This window comes from Bison bison, unplaced genomic scaffold (assembly GCF_000754665.1).
Source record: "Bison bison bison isolate TAMUID 2011002044 unplaced genomic scaffold, Bison_UMD1.0 scf7180017864215, whole genome shotgun sequence".
NCBI lineage: Eukaryota > Metazoa > Chordata > Mammalia > Artiodactyla > Bovidae > Bison > Bison bison.
In genome coordinates this window covers 1,448,798-1,466,633 of record NW_011494787.1, presented here as the reverse complement: position 1 = coordinate 1,466,633, position 17,836 = coordinate 1,448,798, and the positions used below count along the sequence as shown (strand labels likewise).

At 41.9% G+C, this 17,836-nt stretch overlaps 2 protein-coding genes across 2 annotated transcripts in view; one reads left to right on the top strand and one right to left on the bottom strand.

Annotated features, from left to right (window-relative positions):
- Window positions 1-23: 23 nt before the first annotated feature.
- Window positions 24-14,079, top strand: PCYOX1 (prenylcysteine oxidase 1). Its single transcript, XM_010845288.1, has 6 exons — window positions 24-165; window positions 1,266-1,472; window positions 2,471-2,645; window positions 9,394-9,605; window positions 9,953-10,105; window positions 10,827-14,079. The coding sequence occupies exons 1-6, from the start codon at window positions 45-47 to the stop codon at window positions 11,483-11,485; spliced, it is 1,527 nt and encodes a 508-aa protein (XP_010843590.1). The 5' UTR covers window positions 24-44; the 3' UTR covers window positions 11,486-14,079.
- A 526-nt stretch (window positions 14,080-14,605) lies between these two features.
- The window catches only part of SNRPG (small nuclear ribonucleoprotein polypeptide G), an 8,862-nt gene continuing 5,631 nt past the window's right edge, over window positions 14,606-17,836 (bottom strand). The window contains exon 4 of the mRNA XM_010845287.1: window positions 14,606-14,782. Coding sequence (XP_010843589.1) covers window positions 14,732-14,782 — 51 coding nt within the window. The 3' untranslated portion in view covers window positions 14,606-14,731. The remainder of the gene's footprint in view (window positions 14,783-17,836) is intronic.

The window sequence follows — 17,836 nt, the reverse complement described above, 5'->3', positions numbered from 1 at the left end:
TTTAAAAAGTGTATGTTGAGTCCGACCGCAGCGCTTGGAGAGCCATGGACCCTGCAGCTCCTGGGCTCGCGTGCTCGATTCTGCGGCTGGGGCTGGGGCTGTTGCTGCTGTGCAGCTGGTGGTACCCTGGGAGCGCCGAGCCGCGGGCTCCGCCGGAGAAGATCGGTAGGCGAGGAAGAGGCGGCGCGCTGCGGGGTTGGCGAGAGCGCGCCCCGCGCCGGGAGGTCACTACCAGCTGCTGCAGGCCGGGCGCCCCTGGCGCCCGCTGAGTCGCGCGGAACCAGCCCGCTGCGAATGTGGTGCTCTTCCCAGTTCGCGCCTCCGAACCGCTTTCAGTGCCCCAGGGAACGCCCTTTCTCGGGCGTGGAGACATGCCCACTTGAGAAATGGGCAGTGGAGGTGGGGTTGACCCAGACCAGTCCGCAGGCGGGCGCCCGGCGTCCCTGCAGCCCCTGTCTCGGGGGTCTGGGGCTCCAAGGAAGCAAAGGCCCCTCCCTCGGCCTTCCCTTGCTGCACTTGTTCAGAGGCCGGTCCTCTGGCTGCTCAGGGAGCGACTGGCCGATTCCGCTCTGCAGATGAGAGGCGCATGCGGGCACAGCACGCCGAGCAGCGCGAACAGGCTGACCGCGCTGACCGCGTGTGCTTCCCGTGACGGGCTGGGGGTGTACCCCTCCGCCGTCTGCTTTGTTGAAGTCGGCTGGCTTGCAGAGCAAGTACTTTACCTAGGACGACTACCCAGCGGAAACAGTCACTCTTTTAGTTTGATTGGTTTTGGTGGTTTGCTCCCTGTTTATTTTGTTTTGCTTTTTTGTTGTTTATTTTTATTCCTTTTTAACCCATTTTCTTTGGGATCATTAAGCTATTTACATTAACGAGACAGAACAAATCTAGGCAAAAATGGCGGCCACTTTATTTAAAATGCGTGCTGGAAAGGCCCCACCTCCTCTGTTCCCATGCATTGGGCACAAAGGAGCGTGTGCGGGCCGCTTGGTGCCTCCGCAAAGAACTGTGAGAGCCTGGGGCATCTGGCTGTGGGGAAAAAAATGTAACAATCTACTACTACTGTTGTCTGGGGGCAGTGTCTGTCCAGATTTAGAGTTGCTTCTGTCTTCACTGCAACTGTCCCTTGCCTCCCCCTCCCCAGGCTTCCCTAAATTGTCGATAACTGCTTTAGGTAATGTCGGTTGTTGATTTACGGCGGTTCAAAAACAAACATGCGAAGCTGGTAAGAGAAAAAACCCTGTTCCTTTTTTTCCCCACCGTAGCGGTTATTGGAGCTGGAATTGGTGGCACTTCAGCAGCCTATTATCTGCGGCAGAAATTTGGGAAAGATGTGAAGATTGACGTGTTCGAAAAAGGAAAGGTGGGAGGCCGTCTGGCCACCTTGAATGTGCAGGGGCAAGAATTTGAGTCAGGAGGTTCTATCATCCATCCTTTAAATCTGCACATGAAGCGTTTTGTCAAGGATCTGGGTATGTAATTTGGTCTGAGAGCAAAGCAGACTTCAAAGTGCATGGATATTGTTATCAGATAGGGAACTGAAACTTTTCTGCCTTATTAATTGTCTTTTACAGTGAAGCTGGTAAAACTGCTTTCCTTACTTTCCTACTAGCAATTGGCACTGCCTTAGGAGCTGCTCTGCTGTAATGGGACACTACAGTATATCTTCAGTTATCTGGAATTACAGCCATGGGGCGTGGGTTGGGGATGGTTGCTGTTGTTGATTCTTATATATTCTGGGTTTGTGTTAAAGAATCAAAGAGTGGTTTGAGTTAGCAAAACCTAGCATGCCCATTTTATAGCTGGGGAAATGAGGCTCAGAGAGTTGAGGTGTCTGACTTAAGGTCACTCACAGCTGTAGGGGCAAACGTGTGCCTGGAACTTGGGACATCTGACTGCTTTGCTACCAGGAGAGGTATTGGACAGGTTGTGGGGAATGCCTGGGGGGGCCTCTGTAGGCTCCCTCCTTGGGGAATATTGTGTAATTTTGGCCTCCTTCCAGTTATGAGAAGTGTTGAGTTACCTAGAATAGGATTTGCACAGGAATGGAAATCCTATTTTCCTTAGCTGCTTTCCACATTTCCTGTGGATGCTTCCAGGGCCTCTTCGCTCCACAAGGGCAAGTGTGTGCCAGGAGCAATTTATGCTGATTTTAAGATGAATTCAGCTGTCCTTTGGCTTTTTCTTTTGCCTTTTTTAGTCTTTTGAGACTAAATATAGCCAGTTTCTAATTTTGATACAGCTGCAATGATCATCCAACTCATCTTTAAGGGAATCTGCTTTTGGACAGTGTGATGTCTAGAGTATCACACACTGTTCTAAAGATAGAGCTCTGTTAACATGTCTCCTGAGAACTGGGGGAAGCCCAGATTCACTTATTTCAGAATGTCCCCCATAGCTTCAGATTACCTTCTCTCATTTGATCAGTACAGAAACCATTGACTTAGTTACCCTTTCTTTGTTTTTGCAGGTCTCTCTGCTGTTCAGAGCCCTAGTGGCCTAGTGGGGGTGTATAATGGAGAGACTCTGGTATATGAGGAGAGCAGCTGGTTTATAATTAACATGATTAAACTAATTTGGCACTATGGATTTCAATCCCTCCGAATGCACATGTGGGTAGAGGATATATTAGACAAGTTTATGAGGTAATTTTTTCTCTTCCATTTAACCTAAGACCTTTTATTAAATAATCTGTAGGAATTACAGTTTTTGGGAACAGTGCTCTACCTAACCACAAAGCCTATTTGTAAGGTCGTTAGGAAAAATGTTTTGTATATGATATGCAGGGCCTTTATCCACTTGGAACGTGAAAGGGTCATTTATTTTTGCTTCTGAAAACATATTTTGTAAATGCTTATTTAATACTAACTCTTTGAAGTCTTAGGACAGCTCTCTGAGGTAGATACTGTTACTAGCTGCTTCTTGTAGGATACTGGAAGGTGGAGGCATAGAGAGGTTTTAGGTATGCAAGTCCACCTGCCTAGTACCTGGTGGAGCTGGAATTCTTACCCAGGCAATCTGGCTCCAGAGTCCTCCCTCTTAATCTCTGAACTGTTTTAGTGTTGTGTGTAGATGGATAAGGTGATACGTACAAGAGCTTGTAGAAAACTTAAATGAGCTTTATTTAACTGTGACATGATGTTTCAGTGAGCTAGCAGCCTGAAATAGCATATCAGTTCTGTGCCCCAAGAATTTAAATTAAGGTATTGTATTCCCACACTGTCCTGCATAGTGAGAATATAGGTGCCTATTTTCCTTCTGTTTTTCTGTATTTTCAAAAAGTCCTTTACGTATGAATATGCATTCTTTTGGTAAGTAAGAAAAATAACATAAAGTAACCAGTCTAGAGCCTTCCCTGGTGGACTAGTGGTTAAGACTCCACACTTCCAGTGCTGGGGGCGCACATTTGATCCCGGTTGGGGAACTAGGATGCCACATGCTCTACAGCTCAGCCAAGAGAATATTAAAACAAAATGAAAACCATTCTGACTTTGAAAACTATAGCTTATTTTTTAAAAAATCTTTTTATTTTGTATTGGGGTATAGCCGTTTAACAATGTTGTGATAGTTTCAGGTAGACAGCGAAGGGACTCAACTGTACATATACGTGTATGATATAACCTTTTTTTTTTTTAGGTTGTTGGCATGTGCTAACTTTTATGCTGGTTTACAGTTTTAGATCTCGGAGAAATGCAGCTTGTAAGAGTTGAATAGGATAAATATAGTTTCTGTAACTTGTAGTAGTTGGAGATTTCTTTCTTTTTAAGCATCATTCTGAGGTCAATTCCTTGAACATCTCTCCAGTTACTGGAAAGATCAGCTATAGTGCAGGTTGTTCTAACGTAGTCATTCATTCGTTTATTCATTCACCAAATGTTGAGTGCTTAGTTTGTGCCAGGCAGTATTCTGGGTCTTAAAGATGTAGACCCTAGAACATACCCCTGCCCTTAAAGAATATATGTTCTAGTAGAGAAACAAGCAGTTCACTAGGAAAATGTATAGAATTTGTGTAGAGCCAATCACTTTTTAGAGAAAGGTGGCATGTTGCTACATCCTCAACAGGAAAATCAAGTTCACGTGGCCTGAGATACAGCCTCGCCTGTGTGAATCAGTTTTCTTGACATGTAGAGAATTGCCTTTTGAGAAATTAAGAAAGCACTTTTGAAGTGAATTTATTGTGTTACAGAACTGTGAAAAAGGCCCAAGGAGGGGATACATAGACTATACTATTTTTTTAAAACGTGAAGGGCGGGATAAGGGGGTGAGAGGGAGGTTCAAAAGGGAGGGGATATATGTATATGTACTTACAGCTGATTCACGTTGTTGAACAGCAGAAACCAACCCAACATTGTAAACCAGTTATCCTCTGAATTAAAAAAAATTTTTTTATTGAAGTATAGTGATTTATAATGTTGTGTTAATTTCTGCTGTACAACGAAATGGTTTATTAATACACATATACATTCTTTTCTAATATTCTTTTCCATTATGACTTATCACAAGGTTTTGCATATAGTGGGGTTTCCTGGTGGCTTAGATAGTAAAGAATCTATCTTCCTGGGTTGGGAAGATCCCCTGGAGAAGGGAATGACAACCTGCTCTAGTATTCTTGCCTGGAGAATCCCATGGACAGAGGAGCCTGGCAGGCTACAGTCCATGGGGTCACACGGAGTCAGACACAACTGAGTGACTAAGCACATACACATACATTGCATATAGTTCCCTCAATATTATACTATTTTTGATTTATAAAACAATTCCAAAACATGGAATTATGCAACCCTGCCCCGCCATATATCTTTGATACTTGATTATAGAGTGCTGACCGTTACGTTGTTTAAAGGGCCATGCATTTCTGTTCCTTTCTATAAGAACATGCAGATCTTATTTTGATAATTTTATCACATCCATCATACCCTGTTGGACAAACGGCAAGTATTGAGCCATCATGTGCCAGTTGCTAAATAGTGAAATACTGCTGGTCTTATGAAATAGCTTCTGCCTGCATGTTTTCTCTTCCCCAGGAATCTTTTTCCTTGCCCTCAGCAGGGAGTCTTGACTCAGTTCCAGGGCTATAATCAGTCTGCTTTCTGTTTAATGCTGTTGTTGTTCAGTCACTAAATCATTTCCGACTATTTGCAACCCCATGAACTGCTGCATGCCAGGCTTCCCTGTCCTTCACTATTACCCAGAGTTTGCTCAGACTCATGTCTGTTGAGTCAGTGATGCCATTGAACCATCTCATCCTCTGTCGCCCCTTTTTCTCTTGCCCTCAATCCAGTTGTTAAATGCTTGTAGTACCACCTGTGTCACAAAAACCAGGATTAGGAGCCACAGAGGTTGCCAAAGAGGAGTCAGGAACAGTGAATTCCCTTACATTTCATTTTAAATTTTATCTACTGTTTTCAACTCCATGGTTTGTTTTTATTTTCTATTATTTATTTATCTTTATTAGCAGTCTATGTTTGTTCTAATCTACATTTCTTTGTTTGTGGCCAAGATGTGTGGCATGCAGGATCTTAGTTCCCCAACCAGGGATCGAACCTGTGTCCCTACATTGGGAACACAGAGTATTAACCACTGGACCACCAGGGAAGTCCCTAATCTATATTGTTTTCATACGTGCTTTAGTTCTTTAGATATGGCTTCCTTTACTTCTTTGAGCGTATTTATAGTTGCTGATTTAAAGTCTTTGTCTAGCAGGTCCAATGTCTGGATTTTCTTAAGGAGGATTTCTGTTGATTTTTGTTGTAAACTGGACATTTAAAATAATATTGAATAGTAACTCTGGACGTCAGAAATCCGCTCACCCCAGGGTTTGTTACTGTTGCTGTTTGTTTGTTAGTGACTCTGGAACTAATTCTGGAACTAATTCTATTCTTTGTCATGTTTGACTACTCAAGTGTGTGTGTGTGAGGATCGCTTGCAGTGCTCTGGCAGGTGGTTTATAGCTCTAGCCTTTACTTCTGGCTTGCTCAAAGCCTCAAGGTCAGCCGAAGGTGACAGATGAGGGCCTTCTCAGGTCTTTCCTGGGCATGTGACAGTCTTGTACATGGGCATGGCCTTCTAAGTCCCTAGAAATGAATTGGGGTTTTTCATTCCCCAGTATTTCTTTTTAAAATCTTCAGATAAGCCTCTTGTTACCCCACTTGGTATCACAAACTCAGGCAACAAAAGTTTTTGACAGATGTGCTCAGGATGGGCTGTTTGTATAGAGTGAGGTAAAAAAAGACAAGCCCTAATCTAAAAAGAAAAGGTTTCCCAGTGGTAAAGAGTCCTCCTGCCTATGCAGGAGACACAGGTTCGCTCCCTGGTTCAGAAAGATTCCCTGGAGAAGGAAATGGCAACCCATTCTTGCCATTCCAGTATTCTTGCTGGAATAATCCCATGGACAGGAGAGCCCGATGGGTTACAGTCCATAGGGTCTCAAAGAGTTGGACACGACTGAGCATGCACACATAAACAGTCTAAAAGACACAGCAAACTAGTGGCTATAACAAAAAAGAAGCAGACTCACAGATACAGGGAACAAATACAGATGCAGAGAACAAATACAGATACAGAGAACAAACTAGTGGTTACCAGTGGTGAGGGGGGAAGGACAATGTTGGGGTGGGGGCATAGAAAGTATAAAGTATTGGGTGTAAGATAGGCCGCAGGATGCATTGTGCAACATGGGGAATGTAGCCAGTATTTTGTAATTGTACGTGGAATTGTCCAGTTGCTCAGTCATGTCCAACTCTTTGCAACCCATGGACTGCAGCACGCTAGGCTTCCCCATCCTTCACTATCTCCTGGAGTTTGCTCAAACTCATGTCCATTGAGTCAACAATGCCACCCAGCCATCTCATCCTCTGTCGTCTGCTTCTCCCCCTGCCTTCAGTCCTTCCCAGCATCAGGGTCTTTTCCACTGAGTCAGCTCTTCGCATCAGGTGGCCAAAGTATTTGAGCTTCAGCTTCAGCATCAATCCTTCCAATGAACATTCCTGGTTGATTTCCTTTAGGATTGACTGGTTTGATCTTCTTGCAGTCCAAGGGACTCTCAGGAGTCTTCTCCAGCACCACAGTTCGAAAGCATCAGTTCTTCAGCACTCAGTCTTCCTTATGGTCCAACCCTCCCATCCGTACGTGACTACCAGAAAAACCATAGCTTTGACTGTGTGGACCTTTGTCGGCGAAGTGGTGTCTCTGCTTTTTAATATGCTAAGTTTGTCATAGTTTTTCTTCCAAGGAGTGAGCGTGTTGTAGTTTTATGGCTGCAGTCACCATCTGCAGTGATTTTGGAGCCCAGAATAATAGTCTGTCACTGTTTCCATTGTTTCCCCATCGATTTGCCATGAAGTGATGGGACTGGATGCCATGATCTTAGTTTTTTGAATGTTGAGTTTTAGGCCAGCTTTTTCACTCTTCTCTTTCACCTTCCTCTAGAGGCTCTTTAGTTCCTCTTCACTTTTTGCCATTAAGGTGGTGTCCTCTGCATATCTGAGGTTACTGATATTTCTCTTGGCAGTCTTGATTCCAGCTTTAACTTCATCCGGCCCAGCATTTCACATGGTGTACTGTGTATATAAGTTAAATAAACAGGGTGACGGTTACAGCCTTGATGAACTCCTTTCCCAATTTTGTAAATGGAGTATATCCTTTAAACATTTTAATCAAAAAAGAATAAGTCCTGACAAGGCAAATAGTGGCACTTCTCTGACAATGGGAATTTGGGGATGCCCTAAACATGTCTTATTGCCTCTGTGGCTGCCAGCTTGCTGGTTTCACAGATATTGTGGTTGCAAGGCTGCTGATTTTGAAGGCTACCTTGTTCCTAGCAAGATGGGAATGAGCTTAGGGACAGTTCAAATACCACAGCACTCATTTGTTCTTACAGTCAGCCATCTAAATATTCCTGGGATTTTAGCAAATGTTTGGTTTATTTACAGAGTTCCAAAAAAGTTGATGTTGACAGTGTTTGCCAGTGTTCTCAGTGCTTTTATGTAGGGACAGATTTTTCTAAGGTTCTTACTCCATTTTGGAAGTCCTTCATCCCGCCTCCACTACTTTTTTCTGTCTGTGCCTCCTCCTGCTCTCCTGGATCTCTCTGCTTCTCTGCCAGCTCCAAGTGTTTCCAGTCTTTTGGTTTACTTTCCTCCTTGATAAAAGAACCTGTCTGCCAGTACAGGAGATGTAAGAGACATGGGTTCAATCCCTGGGCCAGGAAGATCCCCTGGAGTAGGGCACAGCAACCCACTCCATTACTCTTGCCTGGAGAATCCCACCAACAGAGGAGCCTGAAAGATTACAGGCCATAGGATCCCCAAGAGTCAGATACAACTGAAGCAATTTAGCACAAACTGTTGGTAAGATGCTTGTGTTTATTTTATTGCCTGTTGTCCCATCTAAAACAAAAGCTCTGTTATGGCAGCGATTTTTCTTTCTGTGTTGTATTGACCTCTGTATCTTTAGCATCTAGAACAGTGTCTGGCTCAAACTGATGCTCCATATTCTAACACATAACAAATATTAAAAAATTATATAAAAAAGAGAATCTAGAGGCAGATAAATCAGTTATTCATGTTAGTAGTTTGAATATAAATGGAGAAGGCAATGGCACCCCACTCCAGTACTCTTGCATGGCAAATCCCATGGACGGAGGAGCCTAGTAGGCTGCAGTCCATGGGATAGCTAGGAGTCAGACACGACTGAGCGATTTCACTTTCATGCATTGGAGAAGGAAATGGCAACCCACTCCAGTGTCCTTGCCTGGAGAATCCCAGGGACGGGGGAGCCTGGTGGGGTGCCGTCTATGGGGTTGCACAGAGTCTGACATGACTGAAGTGACTTAGTAGCAGCAGCAGCAGCAGTTTGAATATAAAGCTTCGCTTAAGATCAGGGAGATTAGAAATAACAGGAAGGATGTTAGGAAGGTTGATAAGCTTCCCTTCTTAAGTGGATGAAGCAGAAAGGAGAAATGAAATGTTTAAAACTAAATGAACTGAGGATGATGTGTAGGATGTTAGGAGTAACCCATTGTTTTGGTTGGAATTGGGGGTAGGAGGAGAGGATCAAGCCTAATGGAAAGGTAGTTTAATTTTAGACATGTCTAAGTGTGCTGGAAGATGAATGAGAACAAGACATACCCACTTCCTGAAAGGTGATCCCAGTGACCATATTCATGCAGAAGAGTGAATTCAAAGGACGGTGGACTTCCTCCAGAGGAGATAGAGGGAAATGGAGGCCAGGAGCCTTTGGGATACCTGGGAAAGATGCATCTCACAGGATCGGTAGGGACTCGTCCGAAAGAAACAGGAAAGCCACTTGGAGTCTTAGGCTGCTGTTTTCCTTCTTTGTGTGTACCCTCCCCACTATCTGCTGTCTAATGGCCATTTCTCTTCTATTCAAAAGGATCTACCGCTACCAGTCTCATGACTATGCCTTCAGTAGCGTAGAAAAGTTACTGCATTCCCTAGGAGGGGACGACTATCTTGGATTATTTAACCGGTCACTTCTTGAAACCTTGCAGAAAGCAGGCTTCTCTGAGAAGTTCCTTGATGAAATTATTACTCCCGTCATGAGGGTAAATTATGGCCAAACCACAAACATCAATGGCTTTGTAGGTAAGTCAGGACTTGAATAGTTAACAGACATTAGTTGACAGTGTGGTTTACCTAATGCTTTGGTGGCTCCTTACTTTAGGCCATGATTTGGAGATGACTACCTTCCTTTGTGAAACCTCAGACACAATGAAAATGTTGGCAAAATTGTGCATGTGTAGATGAACACTTCTATGGGAACAGTCTTTGGTTTTTATTAGTTGAATGGTCCTTACCTGGGGGGAACTTTGCTCTGAGGGTCATTTGGCAATGTCTAGATTTGGAGCCCGATGCAGCTACTCGGGAAGGGAGAGTGGGTAGAGGGCCCCTTACAGAGTCAGAATTAATATGTTTTGTCCTGCCGCCGACAGGGGCAGTGTCAATGTCCGGTACTGATCCTGGCCTTTGGGCAGTAAAAGGTGGCAATAAACTTGTTTGCTCAAGGCTCCTTCAGGCTTCCAGAAGCAATCTTATGTCAGGCTTAGTAATGTCCATAGAGGAGAAAACAAGAACCAAGCAGACAGGTAAGCTTGAACTCCTATTTTATTGTTTCTAATTTCCCCTGCAGAAAATAATTGCTCAGGGAGAAAAACCTGTTTCTCCGTCTCTCACTCAGTTCCAAATGATGAAATTTTAAATTGGAGGTTAGGTGTTGTGTGTCATGTGGAAATAGATACACATGTGCTCAAGTACAGTGGCATGACTTTTTGGATTTAAAAAAGAATTTCATCCTCAAAAGTAAACATTTCATGTTTTGTACCTATTGACAGGTTTTATTTCCATTCCAAGTAGAAAACTGGCCTCAGTGTAATACAAATGCAGGGGCCAGTTATCTTAAGGGATAAAACTTGTTTGCTGCTGCTGCTGAGTCACTTCAGTCGTGTCTGACTCTGTGCGACCCCATAGATGGCAGCCCACCAGGCTCTCCCGTCCCTGGGATTCTCCAGGCAAGAACACTGGAGTGGGTTGCCATTTCCTTCTCCAATGCATGAAAGTGAAAAGTGAAAGTGAAGTCGCTCAGTCATGTCCAACTCTAGCGACCCCATGGACTACAGCCTACCAGGCTCCTCCGTCCATGGCATTTTCCAGGCAAAAGTACTGGAGTGGGGTGCCATTGCCTTCTCCAAAACTTGTTTAAGTCCTTAGAATTATGGAGAAACTATTAAGGTATAGAATTATTTTTAGAAGGTATAAAATATAGTATGTTAGAAACACTTTAAAAAAATGCTTTTTTATTTCCTCTAGGAAATCCCTCAAAGGTGTATGAAGTGGTCTACCAAACTGGATCTGAGACCCATTCAGACTTCTATGACATTGTCCTGGTGGCCACTCCATTGAATCGGAAAATGTCCAATATAAATTTTCTCAACTTCGATCCTCCAATTGAGGAATTCCATCAACACTACGAACCTTTAGTGACAACTTTAATTAAAGGGGAGTTGAATTCAACTGTCTTTAGCTCAAGAGCCTTAAATGAGTTTCATCTTGGTACAGTCTTAACCACTGATAATCCAGATTTATTCATTAACAGCATTGGGCTTGTGTCCCCTGTAGAAGAAGACAATAATCCTCAGCCAAAAGCAGATACAGCACATGTCTGGAAGATCTTTTCTGCAGCAGCACTTACTAAAGAACAAATTTTAAAGCTCTTTGTGTCCTACGATTATGCTGTGAAGCAGTCATGGCTTGCATACCCTCATTATACACCTCCAGAGAAATGCCCCTCCATCATACTCCACGATCAACTTTATTACCTCAACGGCATAGAGTTTGCAGCAAGTGCCATGGAAATGAGTGCCATTGCAGGCTACAATGCTGCTCTCCTCGCCTATCACCGCTGGAATGGGAACACACACATGATTGACCAAGAGGACTTATATGAGAGACTTAAAACAGAACTATGAAACACCACTCTCTCCTTTATCCCTCTCCTGGTTCCAAATGGAATATCACTGGCAAAAAAAAAAAAAAGAACGTAGTCTGAACAGAGATGATTTTGAATCAGATATTTCACCATTATCATCATTTAACAAAATAATTCCAGTGAGTCATGAGAAACGCAAGGTTCTAATTAAGCATGAAGGTAAAACTATTGCATCTTCAAAATTGAACTCTTTCTTGAATATCCATCAGCAGCATTTCGCAAACTTGTCTGATCATAAGAATCACCTGGAGTTTGTTAGACATATGAATTCTCTAGCTCCTCTGGAGGTTCTGATTTAATAGGTCTGGGATGGGGCCCTGGATTTTGAACGAAACTTTAAAGCATTTTAAGCTGAGCCCTTGAGGAAGACTTACCTTTTAGTTCAGGGCTAGTTCATTTGCGCTTCACGGTTGGATGTGATCTTCATTCAGGTAAAATTACCATGGTAACTGGTATCTTATGCCTGGCTTTAGTAACTTAATTTTGCAAAGGACATATGCCCATGCTTGAAGCCTTGACTTTCAGAATGTTCTTTTGATTGCTTCTGTCTCTATTTCATTAGGAGTGAAGTTCAGAAGTCTTAGTGTAGTATAAAGATGTCACACAAAAATCTCAAGTAAAATGAAAAGCAAGTATAGGCTATTGATTTAAGAAATTTCTTAAATTTGTCTATTATCAAACCCTCACCTGAGGAGCTTTGAAAAATGGTGATAGAGCCCCACAACAGAGATTGGTTTAATGGACTAAGGATAGGACCTGAGCTTTTTGTAGCTTTTTAGAGTTCCTAACGTACAACTGGGGTTTAGAGTCACTGATGTGGGGGTTTATGATGTTTTCAAAGGGTTTTTAGTGCCTTAAAAGTCCCAAGAAACTCAATCCATTATCAAAGCAAATCCATGTTGCAAAGGATTTCTCTCTGTGAGAACTCTAGTAGTCTTGGTAGTAAGAAGCATTGACAGTCTCACAGCAGAGGCAACTTAGATGATTGTAGAGCCTCTGGCACGAGAATATATTCAGACCCCACACTTGATCAGATCCACTTTGTGTTCAAACTGTTAAATGCTTCTGAAGGTACTGTAGCATTTTGATTGAGAAATTGGTTGTTGAAATCTTGTTCTGAGGCGGTGGTTCGGCTGTACATTGCAGTCACCTGTAGGACTGCTTCCTGAATGATTCCAGGATGTAGCTAAACTTGAGACCCGGTTCTCCACCTGTACAAAGATCATGAGTGTTCTTATAGTCACTGGCAAGGACAAAACAAGTAAAAACTTGTGAATTCTAAAAGTAACTGAACTGCAACCAAGTTAACATATATTGTCTTTTTAAAAAAGTACTCCTCCAGATTATAGCACTTGCTCCTTTTAGCAAAAAGAACATTGATTCTTAAAGCAATTGATTCTCTACAATTGTGAATATAAATATGCTGATAAAATTGCCAAGATATTTGATGTAGAGGCAGGAATTAAGTTTGTCAGAGTTAGCTTTTTACTATTTTTATTCTTAACAAGTATGTTAAGAGGCATTCCTACTTTTTTCCTTTTGTGGTTTTAAAAGACAGTAGGTAGAGTATACCACTGTTGTATGTATGCTAAAAGTGGGTGAATTCTAGTGGAATAATTTCTAACATCTGCAGACTTGTTTTGCAATGGCAAATATTTTTAGAACACCAGTTTTAAATATTGCTGTTGTATCAAACCCAACTCTGATTGTTTTCCAACAAGGCATCTGAAGTTGTTAAAGAGCAAAAAGGTTATCCATATAGTAAGCGTATTAATTTTAATGCCACTAACAGAATTCAAAAAGACTTAACTGGAAGACAGATCTGTCAGGGCCCATTATTCCAGGAGGCTACTCAAGTGAAATTTTTACAGAAGAGACTGGTAAAGATTATGCACAGGCTGAAGGAAGGCCAAGTCCTGCGCCAGTGTTACTGGAAGGCTTGTTAAAACGTGGCTGGCCTCACCCCTAGAATGTTGCAGTAGGTGTGGAGCAGCATACGAAAGACTGCATTTCTGTTATGTTCCTATGTGATGCTGCCAGTTAGGAGCCACACTTAGAAATTCTACCAGTTCTAAAATTCAACTTTATGTGGTTGCAGTGTTAGGGAAGGTTTAAAGAGGAGAATGGAAAAATAAAAATGTATGGCCTTCACATCAACTCTAGTTTGATCCCTCTAGCTATATTTTTTCTGTAAACATTTCCTATAAATAGGGAATACCATTTTACATACTTGTTTACAAGTACCTTACATACTGTGTATACCCCACTCTCTAGTTTTAAAGTGATTCATGATTTGTAGGCTTTCTACCAGATCACAAAAATAAACTTAAGCATTTGCTTGATAGATTTTTTTTTAAAGTTAGGTTTATGACACGTTTGTGATATTCTCTTACTGGAGTTTGTGCACCATAAAATTTACAAACTAGGTGAGTATATTATGGGCAGCATTATCACCATCTTCTACCCCACAAAGAACCACAATGCACTGGAATGTTTTCCTCCGGAATTGTATTTCTACTCTTGTATTCAAAAATTTTTCCCACTTATGTTCAAAATAAAACAAAGACATCATTACTTCCTGTGTTTTACTTCTGTTCCACTATATGGTTGACCCTTAAAACACTGGGGGGTTATGGACGCTGACCCTGAGCCATCAGCTCTCTGCATATGCAGTTCCTCTTTTCAGTCTGGAATCCGTGGATTCAGCCGTGGATGGTGTAGTACTGTAGTATTTACTACTGGAAAAAACCAGTATATAAGTGGACCTGCACAGTTTAACCCATGTTGTTTGAGTGAAACTGTACTTGGAATGCAGATGTATGTGAAAAAGTCAGAGTCTGTCCAAGTTATTGCAACAACTTTGAAAATTCCAGTTAATGTTTTAGAAGAAACCCATTCAGGTTTGCAGCTTCTTTAATTTTGTTCAGTAGTAAAAGATATGGGAAAAGGGTATCTTGCCAATGTTTCATATTTAATAAGATTTTTCTATTTTAACGCATTAAAAACCTCTGAACTAATCAGTCTCAACCAATAACAGGTCATGACAGAAAAAAATCAGAATAAGAGCAGATATTCTAAGTTGAGAACAGCTAAGAAAGCATTTTTGGCTATTACAAAAGTTTATTTAACAAAGTAAGAAAATGTACACAACCCAATTTTTCTGGTAGTAAAATGTGGAGAGGGGACACATGGAAGCGTTGATTTCTCTGGTGAACACAGCCATTGTTCATACTCGTTCCAAGGCTTCTAACATGATGATACTATTTCCTCGTATTACCTAAGAAAAAATGAATTTGAAAAGAACACTATTCAATAGATGTATCGATGATTTAAAGGATTTTCATCACCTAATTAATGGTTTTATTAAATGTCAGTTTGTGAGGCTTTTTTCCCCCTAGTCAGTGTGTGTGAGTGCTCAGATGCTCAGTTGTGACCGACTCTCTGCGACCCTATGGATTATAACCCACCAGGTTCCTCTGTCCATGGGGTTTTCCAGGCAAGAATACTGGAGTGAGTTGCCATTTCCTACTCCTGGGGATCTTCTATAAAAGAAGGTAAGTCAGGATACTCATGAAGCATAGGCGAAATGGCTGATAAAATGGGATAGGAAAGTCAAACTGGAAGGGGACTGTGAAAATAAGGAGCCCCTGGTGGACTGTAGGTAATACAACCACAAATCAGTTAAATAGAGCCAGACAGGTGAAAGGACAGGATGGGGCATCCTGAGTGAGATTTGGGGCTTTGCTAGTAGCTCCGCTGGTAAAGAATCCACCTGCAATGCAGAAGACCCTGGTTCCATTCCTGGGTCAGGAAGATCTGCAGGAGAAGGGATAGGCTACCCACTCCAGTATTCATGGACTTCCTTGGTGGCTCAGCTGGTAAAGAATCCGCCTACAATGTGGGAGACCTGGGCTCAACCCCTGGGTTGGGAAGATCCCCTGGAGAAGGGAACGTCTATCCACTCCAGTATTCTGGCCTGGAGAATTCCACGGACTGTATAGTTCATGGGGTCACAAAGAGTCGACATGGGGTCACAAAGAGTCGGACACGACTGAGTGACTTTCACTGAGTAAGATTCAAAGTAGAGCTATGCTGGGAGGCAGCTGGCATAGCTGGAACTTGTTCCTTTCTCCTCTCATTCTACTTGCTTTATTTATTACACACAGTGTTATATACTGTCTTCCTCACTCAAGTGTCATTTCTGTGAGGGCAAGGACTTGCTTGGTGCATCTACTCAGCGCCTAAAGCAGTGGCAGGCTCACAAAAGGCTCAATTAAGCAAACAGATGACCTGCATCTGATTACTGCACATGACAGACTGGGAAGGACCATGACAGGTGGGAAAGTGTTGGGGAGCCTGGCAGAGACAAACAGCAATGCTTATGGTGAGAAAGTGGCAAAGAATTACAGAGCTGCACTGAAAATGACAATGGAGACCAAAAGAAGCTACATACTCTCACTCTTCTTAACAAATTAGGAAAAGAAATGAAGAAACCTAAACAACATGATTCCTAGTTTTCAAGAGTTTTAAACTGCTGGCTTATTTGCAAGAGAAGATGAACATGACTTCTCACCAATCAAAACTTAAAAACCAAGAAGCCTTCTTCCTAGTTCCTTCCTAAACCTGTCCATTTTGTGACTTTCCCCAGAAGTGGAGGGTGGTGAAGAGAAGTTATTTCAGATAACTAAGATTTTTAGATCTGAGGGCTTTTTCTTTTTGGCATTATTAAAAAAAAAATAAAACTGCCACTTTCCTCAATGTTTTCTAAAATGGTATCACACACTTCTTTGCCTTCTCATATAAGACACAGGAATTAAGGCTCGTCTGCTTCACAGGGCTCTTCCTCTTTTCCCACTGTGTTGGATGCCCTATATTCCAGATCAAACTGGAACCCTGATCAGGTCCAGAATTCCATACTGCTCCTTGGATTGGGCTTGAGTACTAAGTTTGGCAAAGTGTTGCCCAGGCCTTTTCATGAAGGGGCACAACTGTCTAATAAAAAATACAAACCTAAATTGGAGCTACAGAAGCACAAAGCCAGTAAGAACTCCTGAAACATAGCATCAAAAACTACACAATTTTTACTATATTCTTAGGGGAACCTTGAAGTAGAGTGGAATCTTAAGGAAATAAGACAGAGGAGAAGCTACTGACTACTCTGGTTTTATTTCAGAAGAGGCTAATTGAGACATCATTAGGTAATTATCCACCTGAAAAATCCTGTATTAAGTAATTTCTTAAAAAACAAAAACAAAAAAACACCACTTCTTTTTATTTATTTGGTTGCACAGGTCTTAGTTGTGACTTTTGGGATCTAGTTCCCTGACCAGGAATTGAGCCTGGGCCCCATGCACTGGGAGCAGAGTCTGAGTCAGTGGATTGCCAGGGAAGTCGTGTAATAAATAGTTTCAATGGCCTCAGTGGGTCACCGATTGGACAAGGGAACAATGAAGCCAACTAAACTGTCTCTTTAGCCAAACAGCTTGTGAAAAAATAAAATAGTAACCATAGTTTCCCTTCTTTCCCTTAGAAAAACCATTCTTACATTTTCTTTAGGCTGTTTTTTAATTAAAGAAAATTGATATATTATCATTATTTCATTTTCAAAGTGTTAACTCGGCCATAAGAATTAGCACCTACTAATAGACTTATTTTAGTCACAGAACATGCATCAGAGATGGAAGAACAGACTGCCTATCACAGTAAGTTGGAGCTCACTATTTGAATGACTTGTTATGGCACTGCTTTTAACCAACTTCCATGTAAGGAAAATTATGAGAAACATCAATACCTTCACTAATAAAAATTCTGAAAAGTGCCACACATTCTCAAAAGTTATTTCCTCAAATTAGAACTTTAAACATCAATTCCCTTTTTAATTCTTTTTATTTTTTTGGCGGATCTGTTGATATATAAACCAAAAACCTAATCCACCCTCTATCAGAATGAAGATTTCCTAATCTGTAAAAGGAAGGGCTAGAAGGAAATCTTGGGGTATTTTTAAAACTCTCTTTTATAAGAAAATGCAAATGATCTGCCAGACTTGTATTCATTTCAAGGGGACTGTACCTGAAGAGAAGGTCCATCTACGTGAAATGTGTGCAAGAGGCCAGGGAGACTCATATCTAGGGACTCCAAGTTGTTTTTCAAACCCTGACTGATTTGCTTTTCAAAATGGAATAATGGAAATATACTTGAAACAAGCAATAACACAAGCCTTGGAAAAGGGTAATTAACCTTCTGTGAATGCATAAACACTGAAGTTTGATGAGTAGCAATCCTCAGCACACATTAAAATTACACAAGATCTTGTAACAGCACACACAAACAC

Bases quoted from the DNA above. Each gene is read 5' to 3' on its own strand.
- PCYOX1 (XM_010845288.1), top strand. From the start codon at position 45: ATGGACCCTGCAGCTCCTGGGCTCGCGTGCTCGATTCTGCGGCTGGGG. The intron at 1,473-2,470 runs GTATGTAATTTG...TTGTTTTTGCAG, and splicing joins GCGTTTTGTCAAGGATCTGG to GTCTCTCTGCTGTTCAGAGC. The intron at 2,646-9,393 runs GTAATTTTTTCT...TCTATTCAAAAG, and splicing joins ATATTAGACAAGTTTATGAG to GATCTACCGCTACCAGTCTC.